The sequence below is a fragment of the Salvelinus fontinalis genome, chromosome 40 (genome assembly GCF_029448725.1).
Source record: "Salvelinus fontinalis isolate EN_2023a chromosome 40, ASM2944872v1, whole genome shotgun sequence".
Lineage (NCBI taxonomy): Eukaryota > Metazoa > Chordata > Actinopteri > Salmoniformes > Salmonidae > Salvelinus > Salvelinus fontinalis.
Genome location: NC_074704.1, coordinates 11,305,415 through 11,330,061, shown reverse-complemented (window position 1 = coordinate 11,330,061; position 24,647 = coordinate 11,305,415). Strand labels below are relative to the sequence as shown.

The 24,647-nt window shown below is 43.4% G+C and overlaps 2 protein-coding genes across 2 annotated transcripts; both read left to right on the top strand.

The window, feature by feature from the left end:
* Nucleotides 1–784: 784 nt before the first annotated feature.
* LOC129839350 (nuclear factor interleukin-3-regulated protein-like) lies at nucleotides 785–4,431 on the top strand. Its single transcript, XM_055906731.1, has 2 exons — nucleotides 785–1,034; nucleotides 1,917–4,431. The coding sequence occupies exon 2, from the start codon at nucleotides 2,024–2,026 to the stop codon at nucleotides 3,320–3,322; it is 1,299 nt and encodes a 432-aa protein (XP_055762706.1). The 5' UTR covers nucleotides 785–1,034; nucleotides 1,917–2,023; the 3' UTR covers nucleotides 3,323–4,431.
* Nucleotides 4,432–13,279: 8,848 nt separating this feature from the next.
* LOC129839876 (uncharacterized) lies at nucleotides 13,280–23,663 on the top strand. Its single transcript, XM_055907576.1, has 2 exons — nucleotides 13,280–13,582; nucleotides 20,006–23,663. Exon 2 carries the CDS (start codon nucleotides 20,298–20,300, stop codon nucleotides 21,951–21,953), a length of 1,656 nt encoding a protein of 551 aa, XP_055763551.1. The 5' UTR covers nucleotides 13,280–13,582; nucleotides 20,006–20,297; the 3' UTR covers nucleotides 21,954–23,663.
* Nucleotides 23,664–24,647: the final 984 nt, after the last annotated feature.

The window sequence follows — 24,647 nt, the reverse complement described above, 5'->3', positions numbered from 1 at the left end:
TTCACAGTCAGTGAATTCAACTAAGGTAGCCAAGACAACTACATTCACAGTCAGTGAATTCAACTAAAGTAGCCAAGACAACTACATTCACAGTCAGTGAATTCAACTAAGGTAGCCAAGACAACTACATTCACAGTCAGTGAATTCAACTAAGGTAGCCAAGACAACTACATTCACAGTCAGTGAATTCAACTAAGGTAGCCAAGACAACCACATTTACAGTCATTGCAAGTAAACTATCCTCAATAAAGCAGATATCATTCAAATCAGTGCTAGTAAGATATGCGCCGTGTATTACACATGGAGGTGAATTCCATGGATGGATGGATAAATATGAAGTTGAGTTGAGCACTGAGTCAGTGGGCATCCGAGTTCAGGAGAGAGCTCTCAGGTCAATCAACATGAGGGATTGGAGGTGAATGGACAGACAGCATGAGACATCTGTATCTGTAAAACCAGAATCCAACCCATTCTGTCATACGTGTAGGTATTTAATCAAATCATTTCAAAATAGGCATATTATCAGTCAATGTCTTGCAAATGGATATTTGGAGAGATGGTGGACTGGATTTGCAACTTATTTGGAGACATTAACATACAGTAATTTGATCAAATATCAAAGAAATCAGAGAGAGAGAGAGGGAGAGAGCAAGAGAGAGGTGGATTGGGGTGAGAAAAATAGTATGTGACGCGTAGCAGCCGAAAGCGGATAGGCTCGCCCTGCTGTGACTAAATGGCGCATTGGCTCGAGGCCGAGGGGGAGGCGGCTTTGCGTTCCATTGGTGGTGGTTCTATTCTATAGGCTGAGGACGCGGGTTCAGGCGAGGTGAGGAGACAAACCTAGTTGAACCTATACTGGGTGAAGAAACAAATATGAGTAGCGGCAGTGTTCGCTGAGCAGAAACAAGCGCGAAGCGAACTGGGAGAGACGCGCCCTATCATCCAATCTATTGAGCATATACAGTATTTCTAATAATACTTTGGAGGAGATTCACGTGAAGAAGAGGTACTTCATTGGGCTATTTCACTGACAGGTAACCTCATCTCAAATGGAAAAGAAAATGTTGATTTATTATGTTATATAGAAATGTGACTAAAATGTGTTTTTTAAGAACATTGTATTGTGTGTGGTGCTGAACTAGTTATTTAAGATGGATAGGGAAAATATAAAAAGTGGTTGATAAAGAAATGTAGTCTAAAGTTAGGAGTAGGCACTGTGCAGCATATCAAAACAAGATCAAGTTTATCGACTCCCTGGTTCGATTCTCAGTTATCCTGCGAATGTTACCGCGGTTCTCATCCGCCAGGGCTGTTTCTCGGGGACACCGGGTAAAATCATGCATAAGTGCATGTACTGTAATGTTCCTCTCTGTAACGTTGCGTAACGCGAGGAAATGATGACAGACCTCGGGGCTGCCTTCTCAGTGGGTGCACTTAATTCAACTTGTTCAGACTGTGTGTGGGAGCAAATAGTTGTTAAAGACTGTTGCTGTGAAAACTACAGTATTCAGCGTACTGTTGAATTGACAGAAAGTTCACTAGATTCCTTTACACAACCTCTGTTATAGCCTATAGAAGCTTTATTATAGGCTTTATTATAGGCGAGTAGCCTTGTGTTTGGCATTCTTTGAAAATTCCCTCATCCCAATAAAACATTCAGGAATGTATTGCATATAACTGTAGAGTCCACATAGAAATAATAGAATAGTGTAGGATAGAATATTCTGCACAAATGAGCAACTTACTTTCATCCTCAACTTGCTTATATCCTTCTACCATGTCGCAAAATGGAATTGGCCTAGGGATGATTTTCATAATGAGAAATGACAGAATGATATAACATTGTGTTGAACTTACATAAGGTTTACTCAAATCTCACTAACCTCCTCGCTGCCTTTTCTCTCTCTCTCCACTAGATGGTGGCATTGCAATGTGAATCACAGGCACTCAGGGCCAGCATCATTATCAAAACAACCAGAGAGTGTATTTCTAAAGTGAGCTATTAAACTCAAGCACACAATCTATGAGTTTGGCAATTACCCGATCACACCAGGGCTATCCAAGCATGAAATACCATACTAGACCCACCAGTAGCGTCCTCCAGGATCTCTCTGGTGGTCCCTCCCATCTGTTGGGACTGGAAGGCCTGGACCCAAGGCCTCTGAGCGAGGCAATGTCCTTCACTGACGAGGCGGTCTCCATCCTGACCTCCAGCAGCCAGCTAGCCCGTTCCCTCCTGGGCTGCACCTCTGCCCTGAAGCGGAAAGAAAGCATAGCCACCACCGCTAACCATGCTAACGCTAATGCTATCTCTAACAATGACGGTGAGGATGACTTTGACGACAGCAACAGTGCTCTGCGCCGCAAACGCGAGTTCACTCCCGACGAGAAGAAGGACGACGGCTACTGGGATAAGAGGAAGAAGAACAACGATGCGGCGAAACGGTCGCGTGAGAAACGACGTGCCAATGACATGGTCCTGGAGAGGAGGGTTCTGGGGTTGTTGGAGGAGAACGCCCGACTAAGGGCCGAACTCCTGGCCTTCAAGTTCCGCTTTGGCCTAGTCAAGGACACCTCCGACATAGCCATAATGCCACTGTCCGTGCCTCCACTCAACCATCTTGAACCGAGGTACTACCTACCCCATGATGATGGTTCCTACCCCCATAACACCGCCTCCACCACCTCCCACCACCATCCCCACCACTCATCCTCATACGAGGTGAGGGGAACTGGGCTGCCAGCAGGGCGTGACGCGGGCAGTAGTATATCCGAGGACTCTGGGTTCTCCCCTGGAAGCTCCAACATCGGCAGCCCTGTGTTCTTTGAGGATGGACTAGGGGACCACAGCCGAACTTCCCCCAGAACGGTAGAGGAACATGGGCGTTATGAGCCTCGCGCCTCCCTGGAGGCAGAAGCACAGTACCACGGCAGGCAGGACTCTAGCCTACCACACAAACTCCGCTTCAAAACCCCCGGTGGAGGTAGCGAAGCTGGGGAGATACCAGCAAGGTCCCCTAATAGTAAACGCCCTTGCCCCGTAGCTACAGTCGGACCAAACATCCAGAGGAGCCAGGCTGAATGGTACAGTCATAGGGGAGAGGGCCAGGCTGCATGGCCCAGGGAGGAGGCCCGTGCTGGGCATGACCAGCAGCACCACTACTCCCCCTCTGGAGGTTCTCCACACAGACCCACCACTACCACAGACTCCCAGTATGTGGCGGAGAATGGCACCCTCAAATCCCAGCTCAGTTCTCTATCGCAGGAGGTGGCCCAGCTCAAGAAGCTGTTCTCTCAGCAGCTGCTTTCCAAACTGGTCTGAGGTCAGGTTGAACACACTCACAACCTCACCGTACACACATTTTTACATTTTCATACAGAGAAGAGCAACAGAGAGAGGGAGAGAAAGGGGTATAGACTCAAAGAAAGTGACATTCACTTCAACCTGAACATTGACTTTCACTGTGTCTCAGCTGAACTTGACTCCCAGGGCACAGCATTGCCCGTTTTTATTTGACCTAGACAAGTCAGTTAAAACAAATTCTTATTTACATTGACGGCCTAGGAACGGTGGGTTAACTGCCTTGTTCAGGAGCAGAACAACATATTTGTTTTTACCTTGTCAGCTCGGGGATTCGATCTAGCAACCTTTCGGTTACTGGCCCAACGCTCCAACGCTCTAACCACTAAGCTACTTGCCGCTCCATTGAGCTCAAGCAAACAGCTACATCAAGTGTGAAGAAGCTGAGCGAACCATATGACAACCTGAAAACTACTTCAATAACACATTCTCCAGATACTACGATACAGTGGCCTTCACCACTATAAAAGCACACCAGCACAGGAAATACCAGTTACAAAAGCAATCAGCAGTCAAAAGCAATACTTCAGGATACTCTGTTTGATTTACAGTACTATAAAACAGCATTTATGGGTAACTTATATGATACACATTTTTGTATTTATATTTTTAGTAATTTAGCAGACACTCTTATCCAGGGCGACTTACAGTAGTGAGTGCATACATTTTCATACTTTTTCATATGATATCTGAAATACATTTTTTTTTTTGTACACTGATCTGGCCTTTGATAAAGTTTCACATTCTTTCTTTAGAGACTTTTATTGAACAGGTCTATAAACACTGGATTACACTGGTTAACATGAGTACATGCAGCGGTACACACACTGATGTCATAAATAGATCATTTGTAAACCCATTCCATTTGTATTATTACTTTACATGTCCGATTATCCTGCTGCTGTAGGACATGGTATCCCTCACCTCTATTTGTTTCTTCACAGTTTGTCTTAAACGGTTTGGCTAAAAAATAGAAAAATAACAGATTCTATGTACATATTCTTTCATTTCAACTGTAAGTAATGGGATATACTGTACATGTACGTAAATAAATAAACAGTTTTTCCTAATCAGTGTTTTGTGTCTATGAGTTTCTATTACGTGAATAATACACATTTATGATACTTTATTATGTGTGTCTTACACCGCTAGTCTCACATCCACTATTCTCTTATAAATGCAGTGAGTCTGAAGTTACTAGTAGCCTTGTACACGTGGTTACGACCCCGCACGCTCATATAATGTGTTCTCGCAGCACATGACGAGTGGTCTCCAGTGAGTCATATGAGGGATCGAGATAGAGAGTTAAAAAAAACATGATGTATTCCTGAACAAACCAATGTGTTTCTACTGTGCTAAAAGCATGCATTATAAAGATCCACCAACACAAAATACATCACTAACAGCTGATCTAAATGGATTCACAGTATACACAGACCACCTTTCCAGCTGAAGTGTTTAAGTGCTTTATATTGTAATGGAGGGAAATATCCTCATCCACTATAAATGTATATAGTAGCATACCCATCCAGCTCGTGTTTTCTGCATCAGTGATAGACTATAATTGTGCTTTTTTCCAATCCTCTATATATACACTACTGTTTGTGTGCGTGAACCTAATGAGGCAGGCAGGGTCCCCAGTGGTCTACAGAGGCCTTGCATCTCTCTCGCTCTCGCTCTCTGTCTCTCTGTCTCTCTCTCTCTCTCTCACCAACGATGAACGGGTGATTTCTTTCTCCCTCTCCTCTCTTTACCTTCCTCCTCTCTATCTCCCCCCTCTCTCTCTTCTTACGTACTCTCTCACTACCTCCCTCTCCTCCCTCCCTTCCCATCCCTCTCTCTCCCCTCCCTCACCCTCTGCAGCTCTGTGATGCACTAAGGGTCACTAGCACGGCACGGCAGTGCACACAGCTGAACAGAGCTAGGCATTAAAGGGGGGAAAAGGAGGGGTTCTGTAGATACAATGCATCTCTACAATATTTAGATAAGGGTAAAGTACGGGCAGTGCAAATGTGTTACAATAAAATATAATAAAATTGATAAAAATGGAGATTGGGGCATAATCTGGGCCTCCCTCTCTGTTCAGTGATGGGGATGGGATGGGGGGAGAGAGTGGGTCTCTGAGTGACTCATATGTACCACGTCAGCAGCAGGATCACACACACACACACACACACACACACACACACACACACACACACACACACACACACACACACACACACACACACACACACACACACACACACACACACACACACACACACACACACACACACACACACACACACAGAGAGACAACGTCAGCAGCAGCAGGAGGAGAAGCTATTTAAAGCTTCAAGGAGAGGACAGGATATTGATTGGCCCATGTCAGGATGCACTTCTGGACCTGAATATGAATGGGACGGACAGAAAGAAAGACGTAGAGAAGAAAGAAGGGGAGGAAAGGAGGGGTGGGGAGAGAAGAAGAGTAGATAGAAGTAGGGAAGTCAAAGGAGGGAGGGGGCGAGACACTAATACAGGAGATATGAAAATAGGGTAGAAGACCATACTCTTCGTATAGAGTAAGAGATGCTGACTGTTCACTTCTGGCTCGGTGATATTCAGAGGCTACATACAGAACAGGTCTGGAAGTTGTTGTTCTTCAATGATCAAAACCCAACACCAGGTGGCATCCGGCAGTCTCTGTAGCTGAACGCTTCACCCACAGCAGAAATATCCGTTGAGGTTCTCAAATTGAGTAGCAGACTCTCTACAGTGTATTTTTCAGAGCACATGTCTCATGCCACACCAGTCCTTATCGTTCCAGAAGTAGACTCTCGACAGTGTATTTGTCAGAACACATGCCTCATGCTACACCAGTCCTTATCGTTCCAGTAGCAGACTCTCTACAGTGTATTTGTCAGAACACATGCCTCATGCCACACCAGTCCTTATCGTTCCAGTAGTAGACTCTCTACAGTGTTTTTGTCAGAATCAATTAATCAATCAATCAAATGTATTTTCAAAAGCCCTTCTTACATCAGCTGATGTCACAAAGTGCTGTACAGAAACCCAGCCTAAAACCTCAAACAGCAAGCAATGCAGGTGTAGAAGCACAGTGGCTAGGAAAAACTCCCTAGAAAGGCCAAAACCTAGGAAGAAACCTAGAGAGGAACCAGGCTATGAGGGGTGGCCATTCCTCTTCTGACTGTGCCGGGTGGAGATTATAACAGAATATGGCCAAGATGTTCAAATGTTCATAGATGACCAGCAGGGTCAAATAATAATAATATGCACATGCCTAATGCCACACCAGTCCTTATCGTTCCAGTAGTAGACTCTCTACAGTGTTTTTGTCAGAGCACATGCCTCATGCCACACCAGTCCTTATCGTTCCAGTAGTAGACTCTCTACAGTGTTTTTGTCAGAGCACATGTCTCATGCCACACCAGTCCTTATCGTTCCAGTAGCAGACTCTCTACAGTGTTTTTGTCAGAACACATGCCTAATGCCACACCAGTCCTTATCGTTCCAGTAGTAGACGCTCTACAGTGTTTTTGTCAGAACACATGCCTCATGCCACACCAGTCCTTATCGTTCCAGTAGCAGACTCTCTACAGTGTATTTGTCAGAACACATGCCTAATGCCACACCAGTCCTTATCGTTCCAGTAGTAGACTCTCTACAGTGTTTTATCAGAGCACATGCCTAATGCCACACCAGTACTTATCATTCCAGTAGTAAGCCTGGTTACTTAGACGTATTTAACGTATTTCATACGTATTTAACGTATTTCCTGGCATAGGTTCATAATGTTAATATTCTGGTTATTTTTCTCTCATCTTTCCTTTCTCACTTTAAAAAAAAAATGAGTGTGAGATAACTGGTGATAACATGGAGAGTGTGACGCCCTGACCTTAGAGATCCTTTTTATGTCTCTATTTTGGTTTGGTCAGGGCGTGAGCTGTCTATCGTTGTCTCTGATTGAGAACCATACTTAGGTAGCCTTTTCCCACCTGTGTTTTGTGGGTAGTTGTTTTCTGTCTTTGTGTCTGTACCAGACAGGACTGTTTCGTTTCGTTCATTCTCTTTGTTATTTTGTTTAGTGTTCTGTTTTAATAAATTAACATGAACACTTACCACGCTGCACTTTGGTCTGATGATTCCTCATCTTCAGACGACGAACGTTACAGTGAGACACCCCAGATATTGTTTTTGACAGGCATGGGCTCTGTACATGGTAACCCCCCAGTTCACTGAGTCTACCTCTGTCTGTCTCCTCCCCGCCTGCCTAACAATAACACTGAATAGCCCAATAGATACACATCAGTTGTTTTGTCTACTCTACCCCAGTCCCCAACACCCCTCCCTCTAGTCTAGTCTACAACCAACCCCCATTCCTATAATCCATAGACCATACAGACAGTCTGGTTGCTGGTTGCTAGGCAGACGCTGGCTATGACGGTTGCCAAGGGAACACTGTGCAGCAGACGCAGCTCTGGGGGGAGTGCGTTGGGGGTTGGGGGGTTGTTGTCGGAGTAGAGGGGGTAGGAGCTACCAAGTTTAAGGTCAACGTCTCCCCGAGATTGTCTGATTGACGGTGGTGTGGTAACAAAGAGAGGGGGAGGGAAGGAGAGGGGGATGGAAGGAGAGGGAGAGAGTTGGAGAGGGGGATGGAAGGAGAGAGGGGAATGGAAGGAGAGGGAGAGAGAAGGAGAGGGGGAGGGAAGGAGAGGGAGAGAGAAGGAGAGGGGGGAGAGGGAAATGGAAGAAAAGGGGGGTGGAAGAAGGGATGTTTATGAATCTGTTCTTTCTTAATCCTTTCCAATTGATTCCTCTATTCCATGTTGCCAAAGGGGCTTCTCCATGGCATATGTAAAAGCAATTATGTAACACTGAAAATATTTGACTCCAGGTTTGACACTGTTTTAATGAGCATACGCACACTAAAAAAGTGGCAAGAAAAAGCATTTGAATTGGCATTGGAATTGGATGGATTCCAACTGGATATTGGAGTATAGAGTCAGATCTACTGTAAGATACCCTTCTCTCTTCTCTGTGTGTGTAGGGTTAATAAGAAAGATGATTAACCAGCGCAGAGGACGTTGGAGTAAATGATGAGCTGACCAATGGTATGGTCCATAAAGTTCAACGGGTTAAACGCTCTACTGACACTGATAACGATACTATTCACACTTTATGGCCTTTCCTCTTTTGTCTTACAGAGATAGAAACTCACTCTCCTCAACCCTACTTGTCGGAGGTTTATTGAAGGCAATGAAGAGATTACCATTAGATTGAAGAATGGCATAGTGTGTGTGTGTGTGTGTGTGTGTGTGTGTGTGTGTGTGTGTGTGTGTGTGTGTGTGTGTGTGTGTGTGTGTGTGTGTGTGTGTGTGTGTGTGTGTGTGTGTGTGTGTGTGTGTGTGTGTGTGTGTGTGTGTGTGTGTGTGTGTGTGTGTGTATGATAGGCATCAAGTAATAAGCATAAATAAGTAAAGACAACAGCCAAGGGTCCTCAAAACTATTTGATGCTTGATGTCTATGGAGAACAGGATTTATTTTTTGTGAATGTGTCTTTCACCCTTGTAGTGCAACAGGTCAGTTCTCAAATTCCATATATCCAAAAATGCTTAAAGGCAATATGATAAGAAGTCATTCCATTTTCCCCCATTTTTATAACTCCGAAATGGGGGATCAAAGGGACAGCAGTATTGTATTAGAGAAAATGTGAGAGAATAACCACTTCTATCAAATGTGTGATAACCTTCTTCCATTGAAAACAACATCATTGCTTTCTCCAGTGGCTGTTATTTTCTTATCTCCAAGGTCATTCTGAATGGCAGGTCTGCTCTATGATACAATAGAGAAAACACTATGGACCGAGAATAAAAACCCATTCAGTGCCAATAGAATAACTGAAGCTGTCCTTGACTATGGTTATCTATCACCACGGACATCCAGAGAGGCTCTTGATGTTGTTACAAAAATCTCCTTGGAAACAGCTTGTCTTATGACATAAAACGGAGCTTCAGGGCTCAATCGTTATGACATAAAACGGAGCTTCAGGGCTCAATCGTTATGTTCCCTAGCTAAATCTACATTGAGTGTACAAAACATTAGGATCAGTTGAGCGTGAAAAACCCAGCAGCATTGCAGTTCTTGACACTTTCAAACAGGTGCACCTGGCACCTCCTACCATACCCCATTTAAAAGGCACTTAAATATTTTGTCTTGCCCATTCACCCTCTGAATGGCACTCATACACAATCCATGTCTCAATTGTCTCAAGGCTTAAAAAATCCTTCTTTAACCTGTCTCCTCCCTTTCATCTACACTGATTTGGATTTAACAGGTGACATCAATAAGGGAGCATAGCTTTCACCTGCTCAGTCTATGTCATGGAAAGAGCAGGAACACCTACTCATTCAAGGGTTATTATTTATTTGTACTATTTTCTACATTGAGGAATAATAGTGAAGACATCAAAACTATGAAATAACACATATGAAATCATGTAGTAACCCAAAATCAAAATATAATTTATATTTGAGATTCTTCAAAGTAGCCACCCTTTGCCTTGATGACAGCTTTGCACAGTGTTGGCATTTTCTTAACCAGCTTCACCTGGAATGCTTTTCCAACAGTCTTGAAGGAGTTCCCACATATACTGAGCACTTGTTGGCTGCTTTTCCTTCACTCTGCGGTCCGACTCAACCCAAACTATCTCAATTTGGTTGAGGTCGGAGGATTGTAGAGACCAGGTCATCTAATGCAGCACTCCATCACTCTCCTTCTTGGTAAAATAGCCTTTATACAGCCTGGAGGTGTGTTGGGTTAATGTCCTGTTAAAAATCAAATGATAGTCCCACTAAGCGCAAACCAGATAGGATGGCGTATCGCTGCAGAATGCTGTGGTAGCCATGCTGGTTAAGTGTGCCTTGAATTCTAAATAAATCACAGACAATGTCACCAGCAAAGCACCCCCAGACCAAAACTCCTCCGCCTTCATGCTTTACGGTGGGAAATACACATGCAGAGATCATCCGTTCACCCACACCGCGTCTCCCAAAGACACGGCGGTTGGAACCAAAAATCTCAAATTTGGACTGTAGACCAAAGGACAAATTTCCACCGGTCTAATGTCCATTGCTTGTGTTTCTTGGCCTAAGCAAGTCTCTTATTATTATTGGTGTCCTTTAGTAGTAGTTTCTTTGCAGCAATTCCACCATGAAGGCCTGAGTCACGCAGTCTCCTCTGAACAGTTGATGTTGAGATGTGTCTGTTACTTGAACTCTGCGAAGAATTTATTTGGGCTGCAATTTCTGAGGCTGGTAACTCTAATGAACTCGGGTCTTCCATTCCTGTGGCAGTCCTCATGAGAGCCAGTTTCATCATAGCGCTTGATGGTTTTTGCGACTTCACTTGAAGAAACTTTCAAGTTCTTGACATTTTCCGTATTGACTGACCTTTGTGTCTTAAAGTAATGATGGACTGTCTTTTCTCTTTGCTTATTTGAGCTGTTCTTGCCATAATATGTGCTTGGTCTTTCACCAAATAGGGCTATCATCCACAAATTAACTTTTAAGAAGGCACACCTGTTAATTGAAATGCATTCCATACCTCATAAAGCTGGTTGAGAGAATGCCAAGAGTGTGCAAAGCTGTCATTAAGGCAAAGGGTGGCTATTTGATTAACACTTTTTTGTTTATTATATGGTTCCAAATGTGTTATTTCATAGTTTTGATGTCTTCGCTATTATTCTACAATGTAGAAAATAGAAAGAAATTAAGAAAAACCCTTGAATGAGTAGGTGGTCTAAAACCTTTGACCGGTAGTGTTTTTAAATATATATACAGTACCAGTCAAAGGTTTGGACACAATTACTCATTCAACTGTTTTTCTTTATTTTTACTATTTTCTAAATTGTAGAATTATGACGGTTTTGGAGCAGTGACTTCTATCTTGCTGAGCGGCCTTTCAGGTTATGTCGATATAGGACTCGTTTTACTGTGGATATAGATACTTTTGTACCTGTTTCCTCCAGCATCTTCACAAGGTCCTTTGCTGTTGTTCTGGGATTGATTTGCACTTTCACACCAAAGTACGTTCATCTCTAGGAGACAGAACGCGTCTCCTTCTTGAGCGGTATACCGGCTATGTGTTACCATGGTGTTTATACTTGCGTACTATTGTTTGTACAGATGAACTACGTTCTGGCGTTTGGAAATTGCTCCCAAGGATGAACGAGACTTGTGGAGGTCTACAATTTTTCTTCTGATGTCTTGGCTGATTTATTTTGATTTTACCATGATGTCAAGCAAAGAGGCACTGAGTTTGAAGGTAGGCCTTGAAATACATCCACAGCTACAACTCCAACTGACTCAAATGATGTCAATTAGCCTATCAGAAGTTTCTAAAGCCATGACATAATTTTCTGGAATTTTCCAAGCTGTTTAGGGTTGGGGTTAGGGCACAGTCAACTTTGTGTATGTAAACTTCTGAACCACTGGAATTGTGATACAGTGAATTATAAATGAAATAATCTGTCTGTAAACAATTGTTGGAAAAATTACTTGTCATGCACAAAGTAGATGTCCTAACCGACTTGCCAAATCTATAGTTTGTTAAAAAGAAATTTGGGGAGTGGATGAAAAAGGAGTTTTAATGAGTCCAGCATAAGTGTATGTTAACTTCCGACTTCAACTGTATATATCCAAAAAGGTAGAAGTTTGTGATGCTATATATAACCTTCAAAAGGGGGGAAGCATGTACATAAAACAGATTAATGATATGGTTATAAGCAGCATTTTGAGGATTATTGACTAATCTCATTATTTTATCTAGAGTGATTTATTTGAACACTCATGCCCATTGTGATTGGTGAGTTTAGTTTGAATGTATATTGAAGCGAGCTGAATTGGGATAAACACTTTGTTTTTCTTATACAATATATCTCTCTCTCAGGCCTGAGTGCTTTTGCTATGAAAAATGACTTGGGCTGCATCCCAATGCACCCACTCTGTTCCCTATGTAGTGCACCTTTTTTGACCAGAGCCCCATGGGGTAAAAAGTTTTGCACTTTATAGAGAATAGGGTGCCATTTAGAACACGACCTTGAATTTAATAGCAGGTTGTAATTGTGATGTAATTTTAGTTGTGTAATAAATTGTGTGATGAGGCTGATGACCTCATCCTTGCGTTAATTCTCTCTCTATGCCCCCATCCTGGCTTTTTTATGCACACACACCTATAATAACACACAACCAACGCGATGACACACTTCAATCACATATGGTATGGCATATCTTGTATAGAATCTTGTATTTTGCACACAAACACACACACACACACACACATTGTGAGGACTTTTTGGGGACAAACAATTGATTTCCATTAAAAATCCTATTTTCCCTAACCGATAACCCTAAAAGTAATCCCAAACCCTAAATGTAAATCTAAATCCTAAACTTAATCCTAACCCCTAACCCCAACCCTAAACCTAATTCTAACTATAACCCTAAACCTAAAATCAATTTTTGCAAGTAAAGCAAAATGGCCTCACTTCTCAGATTTTTTTTGTTGGTATACTATTCTTGTGAGGACTTCTGGTACTTACAAGTATAATAAAACGTGTACATACACACGCACAGGTAGGCTAAACAAGCTTTAGGCTATTTGTCTTCACCTCGCCCTTTGAGCAACCTAACCAAATCTTTGACCGAAATCTCATTCTGATTCTGTCTGGCGCTAGTCAATTCGGATACTACTGGTCCGTCCGGTGGCCCGGTCCTGCCAAATTGTGTTGCATCAGGTCGAAGCAATAGGGATCAGTACCGAGGGGGCAAACAGGGAGCGCGCGCGCCAACAAAAAAGACGTGACGAGGCAGCCTATGGGCTGTTACGCAACCACTGACCCACTAACACACATTCTAGAGGGGAGAGGGAGAGAAACTGGAGCAAGCGCCCAACATAACAGTCGGGACTCAATGCAAAAGGGGGAGACACTGCTTCTAGTAAGCTACAACCAGACAGACTGACCTCAGAGCAAGTAAGAGGAGCAAGAGCTGCTCCCGAAAGCTTTTTTAAAATTCTCTCAGACAAATGAAACATCTAGCTATTTGACCATTTCTGTTGAAAGAAATAGAGGATACGAGCCAACTTCAACTGCGGAAGGCGATTGCTTTGTGTCCGGCATTGTGCATTTCTTGCTGGAGACACGTCAGTTGTTCGTTAAAGGTACGTTTGAGTCCTATTGATGTGCTTAGTTCTGTGCGGAAATGTTCGATAGGTTTGAATGCTGGATAACGAATTATTTAGAATTTGATATTTGTTTAAAAGTGCAACACTGTTGCGGATTAAGATTCTCATTATGCTTTTAGGTATGGGTATTGTTCACATGCGGGCGACTCGCCCCTACCGGTAGACAGCCACTGTATGTGTGACTTTGACTTATTTTTAGTCATTGTGGTTTATTTTAAACCAGTTCTCTTTCCCAATTATTCATTCATACTGTATATTCCTCAAGCGTAGCACATTCTCAGTTTTAATCAAGGCATTGTATTGTAAAGTGCTGGATGCTGTTGTAAAGAGAAGCTGATTCACATTGCTCAATGCGCTCAATGTCAGGTCGGGCGTTTTTTCCCTCATGGTATTTGTTCAATGGATGGGTAGTAAATCCACTGTGCAATAGATTGGATATCAAACCGTTTTTGGGGGTGGCCTCGTGCTGTGAAGAGCATTGTCTGGAGTTATTGTAGTTTAAAACGTGTTTTTTCTGTCTTTACTTAAAAATATTTGTTTCATGTTTATTTAAATATTTGGTTTATTGACATGTTGCTAAATCTAAATACCAGGTGTGTGACCTATATTTTATTTATGAAGTTGTCATTAATAGCCTTGATAAGTCTAATAATATACAGGTAGGTTAATTATAGGCAAAGTATACTGAAAACGAATAGAACATTCTTCTTTATTTTAGCGCAATAAATTGTGTACTGGTGCAGGCAAGTTCGTCATTATTGATTTCGTTCCTATCGGTGACCTCCTTTTGTCGTGTTGGAAGTCCCGACCCTCAGACGTTCCATGTGCCTGGCGAGGATGTTCGGCCGTCACGTGTAGCTTTTCTCTGGAACTTGGAACAAGAGTGATTACTAGCTATAAGTCTTGCATTTGCATCCATTCTATGGCATTAGTTATTTTATGTGATAAATATTTGGTCAAAACTAGATGTCATGGAATTTTGGCATAAAGGATAGTTATAATCATGTTATTACACATCTATACGCAGTCCATAGAGATTTGGGGGGGGGGGGGGGGGGGCTGAGGGGTGGTATGGCATATGACATAATAGCTATGCACTAGTAAGCTACGCAGTAGAATGAGAGGAGGAGAATGAATAGATTCATGGTCTTTCATGAGGACTGGGGGAAAGTTTGCAGAATTAATTCATAGACAAAGATCTGCAAGCATGTGCCTTGATATTTAACAATTAGGAATATCACATGTATTTCTACTTCTTTTTTAAATCTAGAGGTCTTTGTATTTAATTGACCTGTTGCAAAGTAAAAGCAGGTGTTGCCAATCAAGACTTGTGCCCTGAGGTTTTCGCCGGCCATATGTTTAATGTTTAACACTAGCCTGTACATGATTTCCCATCGCCTAAGCAGAATGCATTACAGTCATCTCCCAGTCAGTACAACTATATTTGCTATTTATATATTTCTTGCAAAACCTGTACTAAAACAAAACACTCAAGTCCTGTTTAGGTGTAATTACACCAATTAAATCAGGTGGTTTAATTCCGGTATTTTGCGCCAGTCTGTATAAAGTTGCTTGTTCCCATGGGATCTTAATGGGACTAGCTCTTTTGCATAATTAATATAACCAGAAACAGGGCTTGTGTGTGTTGAGTTGTCCAACTCCAGGACATGATGCAATAGAGGGAAACCCCTCAGTCGGCAGAGCAGCAGTCACTGAGCTTTTTAGGCTGCTGCCAGTTGGTCTGTTTACAGAACAGCCTTTCTTTCCCAATTTGAATATTGGTCAAACCAGTCTAACTCAGACTGGGGGAAAGCAGGATGTGTGGAAAGACTTAGAGCTACATTTTGGTCTACAACTCGGTTCACCGTGACATGAAACATAATCAGGAGGGCTTTTCTTTGACTTTGCCACACAGCCTCTTTGACCGAATTCTGATTCAGTGTGTACCTGCCTGGTACAAGCTGGCCATATATAAAAACACTAGAAGGCAAAACGTTTTGGGGGTTCGTGGTACTTAATTGACTCCTGCCACTCTTAGATTTAGCCTCTGTGGAATCTGAAGCAGCTGAACACTTTGGCTGCCCGATAGGGAAGTCACTTTTAGGGTACTTTAACCTAGGCTATAACCTTGAAGGATGCTTGGACTTACACCTCGGAAACAACACCCACATTTTATTGCAAGTGAATGGAGAGCAGAAGTCCATGTTACAGTATTACAGATCTTTATGGGTAGGAAGTTGTAGAGGGATTAGAGATGTTTGGCACAGGTTTGGTGCCATCTATATTGGTCTGTTGTAACGTATTGGCCTATTCAAAGGATGATAAGTACATCGTAAATGGACATTGATAAGGAACATTGAACATAAATAAAGTGCCTTTGCCTAGTTGCAGATGGAAAAGAAGGGGGGGGGGGTAGCCTAGTCCCCAAGCCCATGTGACAGAGAGGACGACATGCTTATATAGAACTCAGAGATGACCTAGAATGTCTCCCTAGATTCTAGGTGCCTTTTCTTAGAAGACAAAGCCAGAACCTAAAATGGAGGCGCCCTGACCGGCCTCTCCACCACATGTCCATTTATGTGGGTGGCTCATCATGTCTTGGAGATGGGAGGGAAAAGGGATGCTTTGCATTACTCCGTCTTGCCTTTGGGGGGTCAAAGGTGGTGGTGAAACGCCTGAGAACGGCTTTGACTGTGCTAACATTTCCCATCCGTCTTTAACATCTCCCCCCAGCTAAACTCTCTGGTGGTGAAATTCTAGCTGTGAGTGAGTCATTCCTAGGGCTTGATAATTGTGTGGGAAGCAAGGGAGATTCTGTCTTTTGAAAATCTTCAATGGCTTTTTCTTTGTATTATCTCTTTGGAATGATAATTTGGCTATAGCATCCAGTATTTACTGTAATATTACAGAGAGAATTCAACCTCTAACATGTGCTCACTCTGACCTCCAGTGTGTGACCTGTAGGTGTGGCTAATATTTCAGCATTAAGCAAGCTCTGCTTTGTAAACATCTCACAATGACAGTCAGAACATGAGCACATCAGCCCGGTCGCTCACAGCTCTATGAAATATGTTATGTCGGATTTTGACATGGAACATGGGTGTGTGCCTTCTGACGTCAATATATATATATTTTTTTTTAAAGTCTCAAATGCATGCTGTTTATCGTCTGCATATAGATAGAGTAGCATAGAGACCCCTCCCGGTGTCAAATAGAGTATCCAGGAATTCGTGTTGCGTATCAGTCACCAGGGGTTTTATCATCCGATTTTGCGCTGCTGACGTAGGCTATTCAAGTTTTTTTTAAATGTTTTTTTTTTACATCGTACCGCAGTGTCTGTAAAATTCCTTTAATGTCGTGTCCACCAATTGAATTCATCCAAGCCCTTCTCGCCAGCCTTCCTCCCCGATACCCCTTCTCTATCACTCTATTTTTAGAGCGCACTGTAATCCCTCCCCCCTCTCCATTTTCCTCCCTCTCCAGCTCTATTTACCTATTTTATGGCACGCAGTCAAAGGCAGAGAGCAAGCTCTGTTTAAATCAAATCACATTTATTTGTCACATGCTCCGGATAGAACTTTACCATGAAATGCTTACTTATGAGCCATTTCCCAACGATGCAGAGTAATAAAAAAAAAACAAGGAATGACATACACAACAATGAAGCACCAGTACCATATCAATGAGGTAGATGAAAATGCGCAGCGCTCCGTTTTTAGGTCAGTGGGACACGCAATGGCGCTCTCTCTCTCTCCCTTCTTTTGATCGATGAGTGGAAACATTGTGACGTTCCTGACATTCTAGTTTTCTGTTTTCCCTCGCTACTTTGTTTCTAAAACATACTATTATTGTGTCTGGGCGAAAACCAAAACCGAGACAGAGAAAGAGATGGCTCATCTGGTGGCTGTGGTGATTCTTTAGGGGGAAAAAAGACAGCAGAGCAAAATAGGAGGGAATTCCTATCTGGCTGTCTCCCACTGTGGAAAAAAGACAGAGAAAAGTGTCCTGGAAGGTGTAACCACTAAAAATATTATGCAAAGGAGGAAAGGAGGAAAGGAGCTGCCACCGTGATAAAGATATACTGTAAACTAGTATTATTATGTAATAAAATGGTCATACTCTAGATTGTTATGATGAGGTTGAAGCTAGGTCAAGTTGTTATGATGAGGTTGAGACTAGGTCAGGTTGTTATGATGAGGTTTATACTAGGTCAGGTTGTTATGATGTGATTGATACCAGGTCAGGTTGTTATGAGGTTGATACCAGGTCAGGTTGTTATGACGAGGTTGAGACTAGGTCAGGTTGTTATGACGAGGTTGAGACTAGGTCAGGTTGTTATGAGAGGTTGAGACTAGGTCAGGTTGTGTAACCCAGACAAGCTCTATAGCCAAATGAAGTGGCTGGAAAGTACTCTACTTGTACTGAGTTCAGTTAGTGTGTCAGTGACAGACGGAGTAGAGACGGCTTTAGATCCGATCCCAAAAATAAAACCAGACCTTATTTAGTCTTACTTGAGCTATTGTTAGATATAGTGGTAGCAAAGACCAGAAATTAACCAATTAAATACTTAACATTAGAAACAATATTGAATCTATAGAAAAGGAGATAAGAAAACAATATCTGACCAAAAGCTTCTGTTACTGATCTACAGGTTTTCCTGTTTGACTAAAATTTGAATCAATAAGACAGCAACCAATCAGAACAGGCCATCATGATTACCTCAAGCGTTCTGTTTGATCTGTTATCAGAATCACAAACGGCAACGGACTCTGTCAATGTTTTGACTGATGCAGTCTTGTTGGCTCAGGGAGTTGCTTCAGAAAAAATAATGAACTAGTAATCGTAACACAGTAATGACCTAGATAGATTGTTACGTTGAATCCTCACAGATCTGTTTTTCTGGTGGAGAAATAGAAAATCTAGATAGGACACACAGTGCCCTGTTAAGTGATGCATAATTAATGTCTCAGCGCAACAGATCTAGAATTAGCGCATTTACGTTATGTAACATCTAGATGAGTCAACTGAACTGCGAATGCAGCAACACCACCGCCCGATGTTGGTGACTTGTGAGAAAAGGGGACGTTGAGCAATGTTTCCCGCCGGTAGGGGCACAGAATGCACTCGATACATACTAACTAATCGTGGTTGTGTAATACCTGGCAGGCTCTCTAGCTGGCATTTTATAAAGGAACAGAGACCTTGGCTCTCTCCTCTGGTGCCGTTGGGGAATCACAGCCAGTTGAATAACAAGTCATATGTCAGCTTCAGGACTTCAGCCCACATAGACAGACTAAGCAATAAGTCACAAGTTAGTGATTCTCTGAGTTGACCTCTTTGATAGATTATTGTAAACAATTGTGCCATAAGAGACCAATGTGACCGTATAGCTACATTTACAAATATCCCACCTGGCAACTGATAAAGGTTATAGAGGGACATTATTCGAGGTCGATACATAGACGGTTTGCGCTCCTTCCCTTTCTCCCTCCCTGAATGCCCGTCGCTCAGTAACTGCAGCCCTGGCACTAGGTCAGACTGGCCCTCTTATGTGACTGTCTGATGCAGCGCTGTTACACAACACTGTACAGAGAGAGCTTTAGACACTGCAGCTCAGAACCTCCCTTACCCGCGCCACCCGCCTATTTTTTAATTTGATTTAACCAGGCAAGTCAGTTATGAACAAATTCTTACTTGCAATGACGATTTATCGGGGAACAGTGGGTTAACTGCCTTGTTCAGGGGCAGAACGACAGATTTTTACCTTGTCCGCTCGGGGATTCGATCCAACAACCTTTCAATGCTCTAACCACTAGGCTACCTGCCGCCTAGCAGCCTCTGAGCAGTGTTGACCTATATTCCTGTGAGTGGAGTGGAAAGGGTACCGGTCGTGCCGCTGTCCTACTCACCCTCCCTCTCTGTATACACCCAGGCCGGCCCACCTCAATACCCCACCTTCTCCTCCACAGAACTCCAATAAGGGTTACGTCTAGCAAAGTAAAGTCCTTTTGAGTATGAGGGACTGTGAAAGGTGATCAAAAGGAATGTTCAGATTCAAATCCAAGATTAAACATTTCTTACATAATGTTATGATTATGTCATAGTAGCTCGTATACTTTCTGGGCACAAGCAAATGGTGACATGCCAGTGTATGAGTGATGGCAGATCCATTGCAGTTTGGATCACGTGTCAGATTCGCAGTTAGGAAGTCATGTGAACTTAAGACTACCCTGAACTAATCACATCATGAGTTTCTAAGACTGTATGTTCTGTCTCGATCATCACCATTTTACAGTAACATTGAAATACATTGAATGCCTAATGTATGTCACAGTGGGAAGGCATAGTATTTATGGTAACTAATGAATGTTCTCTCTCTTATTCTCTCTCTTTCTATAGTGCGTTTCCTCGTGAGCGATCCCAGCCTACAAGAAAAAGTCTTCCAGTAGACCAACTGACCTACTTCACTCCTGCATCCTAGAGACTTCAAGGATTACAGAAGAACCTACTTTGAAACTCAAATTTCACAAAACTTTGTCACGTAATTTAACAAATGAGGTTCAGCCTTAGAGAAGCACAAATACCTCACCCCGAGTTTTTCGCAGATCCTGCGACTTAAAGAGAAAGTTAATACAAATAAGTTCTCTCTCCAACGAACTTTCGTCCTCTCCCTTACCCCCATTTGGCCTTAATGCCAGATCACCAATCTGGTCAAAAGGACTCAACAATGGAAAGCCTGAATCTTCACTTTGCATCGCCCAACAACAACAACGACCTGGACATAGACACATACTCTAACTACAGCGAGAGCCTCCCGCCACTGTCTCCCAGACCCGGCGACGATGACGTCCCGCGCCGCCAGACCAAAGGCGGCTCAAAGAACAGCATGTCCAGCCGTCGCAAGCGAGAGTTCATCTCCGACGAAAAGAAGGACGCTTCCTACTGGGAGAAGCGGCGCAAGAACAACGAGGCGGCCAAGCGTTCCAGAGAGAAGAGGAGGATGAACGACATGGTGCTGGAGAACCGTGTGATGGCGCTGAATGATGAGAACAGCCGTCTGAAGACGGAACTCCTGCAGCTGAAGCTTCGCTTCGGCCTCATCAGCACTGCTTCCTACATGGAGAAGAGCCAGCAGCTCTCCAACAGCGGAAACGGACAGTCCAGTGCTGGTAACCCCTACTTCTCCAGTAGCGGGTACTCCAGTGCCTGTGGTAACACTCTGCTGAACTCCGACTCGTCCGAAGCAGAACAGTCCACCAGAGGGGAACGCCACACCCCACTCCCAAAATACTCCCCAAGAGGATCCCTCTCCGACGGGTGCATGTCTGACGACTCCTCCAGTCCCGAGCCCATGGGCTATGAGATCAAGATGGAGTCCAACGACACTGACATGGATGCTGGTCTCCCCACTGGGATCTCCTTCAACGGTGGCCACCAACACAGGTCCCAAGAGGCCGACTGTGCCATGGACTTCCACCACAACCACCAGAACAACAACCGCCAGGAGTCTGCCAGCCCAGCACCCCAGCAGGTAGCAGCCCCAGCCCAGAGGAGTGTGATCCAGATGTACCGCTCCCCCAGCTCCTCCTATATGGAGAGCCAGAACCAGAGGCAAGCAGAAGACATGGAACAACAACAGTCCCAGGTCCAACAAAGCAGACAGTCCGAGAACACAGAGACCATCACAGAGGAGGTCCAAAGGTACCGAGCCCGCGAGGAGCAGCAAAGACATCAGGAGACACAGAGAAGCCAGTACAGCTCTTATCAGACCCAAGATGGCGGCCACAAGGAAGGATTCGCCCCAGAGCTCCTCCACCACAGTAGAGAAGAAGGCAACAAGTCAAGCCACTCCTCCAACCAGCACCACATCAACAACGCCTATCTCAGTACCCTGGATGAGGAGGAGCCCCCAGTGCTCACTTACGAGGGCGGCCCCAGGGCCGGAGAGGGCTACTACACAGAGTCCCACTCTGGGAAAGACACTTCGTCTAGTGATGGCGATCAAAGGAGCTCAGACAAAGAAGGTGGTTCCACTAGCGATGACGAGTCACCGTCATCTTCCTCTTCCGAGGTCGGAAGCTACAACCAGAGGGCGACATCACAGACGTCGGTGCCACAGAGTCAGAGTGGAGACGATCAGGCCACCTACCTGCCCCACAAGCTCCGTCTGAAATACAGAGCGCTGTCCAATCAGGGGGAGGCGCCAAACAGAAGCCCCGCCTCCTCCACATCCCCCTCCCCCTCTCATCCCCAGCATCCCTACCTGGCCCTGCCTAGCAACCACCAACATGGCGGCCATAGCAATGGGGAAAACAAAGAGGCAGAGAACGAGTCAGAGTTCTGCTAGCAGAGGGAAGCAAGAGAAAGAGAGGAGGTGGGGAAGGAATGCAAAAAGGGATCCAGCGCAGGGAGGAAGAATAAGAGATGTGAATAAGGGAGCACCAAAGACTCTTTGAGATACTGCGACCAACAACCAACCTCAGTTTTGCTTCATCATCAGGTGTCTCGCTCCTTTTCACCTACCACTATGCCAACAGACACTCCTCTTCGATGATGATAATAATAACAAGGACAGTCAAAGTGATGTTCACAATCACCACAGACAGATTCAAAAGACTTGGTTCACTGTGTCACCATGTTTTTATATGGACCCTTCCCTCACTCCATCCATTTATCCAATCCATGAACAATGATAATAATAGATCACTTATTGGTTCAGCAAATGTGGTGGAGTGAAAAGAATGAGGGGAATGGAATGGATGGAACTCACATTTTGTTTCCTTCGGGAAAAGACAAACATCACATCACAATGGAAGGTTAGAATGAACGTTAAAATGGAAGGCTGTTTTCAGGCTCTGGTTTGAACTCTTAAGTGGCCAATTGCTTTGTGGGTGGTAAGGCATTCTGGGAACATTCCCATGACCAAAGAAACACGTCCAGCCCCCCTGACAATGAGTTCCATTCTTCCTCCCCACCAACAACACAGCTGTACCAGTTTCCGTTACTCCCTAAACACCTATCCCTGCTCTATGCAGAATAGGACACCCGATCATGTTTCAAGCACTTGGATTGTACATAACTGTGATATATAAAATGTACATATATTTAAATATATTTTACAAAGAAAAAAATGAAAAACAACAAAAAATAACAAGGAGAAGTGGAAGTGGAAAAAGAAAAGCTATCCGTTTTTCCTTGTGAGAAAGTTTTTGTACAGTCTGTTCTCAATGTCAATGAAATGCCTCAAGTTGTTTTCTTAAAAAATGTCTGTATGAACCACCGCTTTAAGAAACTCTTTTCGATTCCATGTCACTAGCAAATGCCTGGAGCAACCTACCTTCAATTGACCTTTTACTGACCTCTTACACACACACACAGAAAGCCCCTGTTAAGGCCAGTCAGGAACATATCACAAGACTACACACTACACTTTTTGAATGGTAAAACCATGAATACAAAAGCACATTGCAATCCAGAGCTCAACAAATTCTCAATTCATTAGACTTACTGATCATAGGAATCAAGTAGTAACTGCACTTGAGAAGCAAATGGGGAAACTACTCTCTTCTCACTCAAAGGTGCCTCTACTTTTCATAGGTCAAAAGAACCAATCCCCAATCTTGGCCTTTACATTGAGTTGCTTTATCAGCTGTGGATCATACAGGCTGTACTAGTTAAACGTCTCACATCCACGTGCCTGCCTACTGGCCGTTCTGTATAAATGTAAAGTTCTCTATCTCTCTTGGATACTGTTATTATTATTATTTTATTATTATTTTCTATTTTATTCAGTTCTTTTGGGGGGTTATTGTGTGTTTTTCCGTCCCCTTGTATCTTCCTGATTGTGATACTGTAACGTATGTATTTTACCCATGTCCCTATCCCTTGACATTTGTACTCTGTGATATTGTTCAACGTTTGTGGTTTGCCGGATGGTTAAGGAAATTGATTGTCCAGAAATGGGTAATGCAATGGTTATGACAACAACTCATTCTGATTGTTGAAAGATTGAAAACATTGAAAAATAAAAGGATGTTGAAAAAGACATAAATGAAAAGTATTGTTTCATGTGATTTTTTAACTTTTGTTGCGCTCTTTCTGCTCTAATGGTGAACATCATTCACACAAACACATGATAAAATGGTCATAAATGGAACACCAGTGAAATTGAGGGGGGGAAAAAATATTTCAAGCAAGTTGGCAGATGACTTATGCAGTTTAAAAGTAGACATATATTATATGACATATAAAACATATACATGTAGAAAACTCCCCAAAATATGATATATTACAGGACACATCTTAGCACAGAACACACAGATCATTTCGACTCTGTCCTGTACTCCTATAAACACAGCTACAAATCTGCAACATAAATATCTTCTGTATTTTAGTGTTCTTCTCCTCTGTCCATTCCTCCCTTCGTCCAGTACTGTACCGAACAAAACTTTTAAAACGAGGCCATCAAAATCTACACAGATACAAACACAAATAGCTTCAGTATTCTAGTGTTCCCCATCTCCTCTCCTTCTTTCCTCTCCTTCCTCCCTCCCATCTTTCCTGGCAAAGAGGATTAATAGTAATGTGAAGAGCATCAGTGTGACACATAAACACACACTGTCCCAACGGCCAGGAATAGACACATGCACACACACACAAGCACACTGTGTCCCAACGGCCAGAAATACACACACGTACGCACGCACACACACACAAACACACTATGTCCCAACGGCCAGAAATACACAAACACACGCACGCACAAGCACACTGTGTCCCAACGGCCAGAAATACACGCACGCACACACACGCACACACACTGAGTCCCAACGGCCATGCCAGTTAGGGCACCGGAATCTAACATCCATGACGTAACCGTGGTGACCTACTTACTCATGTCATAAACTCTAAACTCCACCAACGGACACACACACAAGCCGCCGGGCGGCAGAGTCCTGAGTACAACACATAAACACACACTAAGCTACTACACACTCTCACACTCGAGTCAGTAATCACATAATGGGTGAGAGGCTTTTGC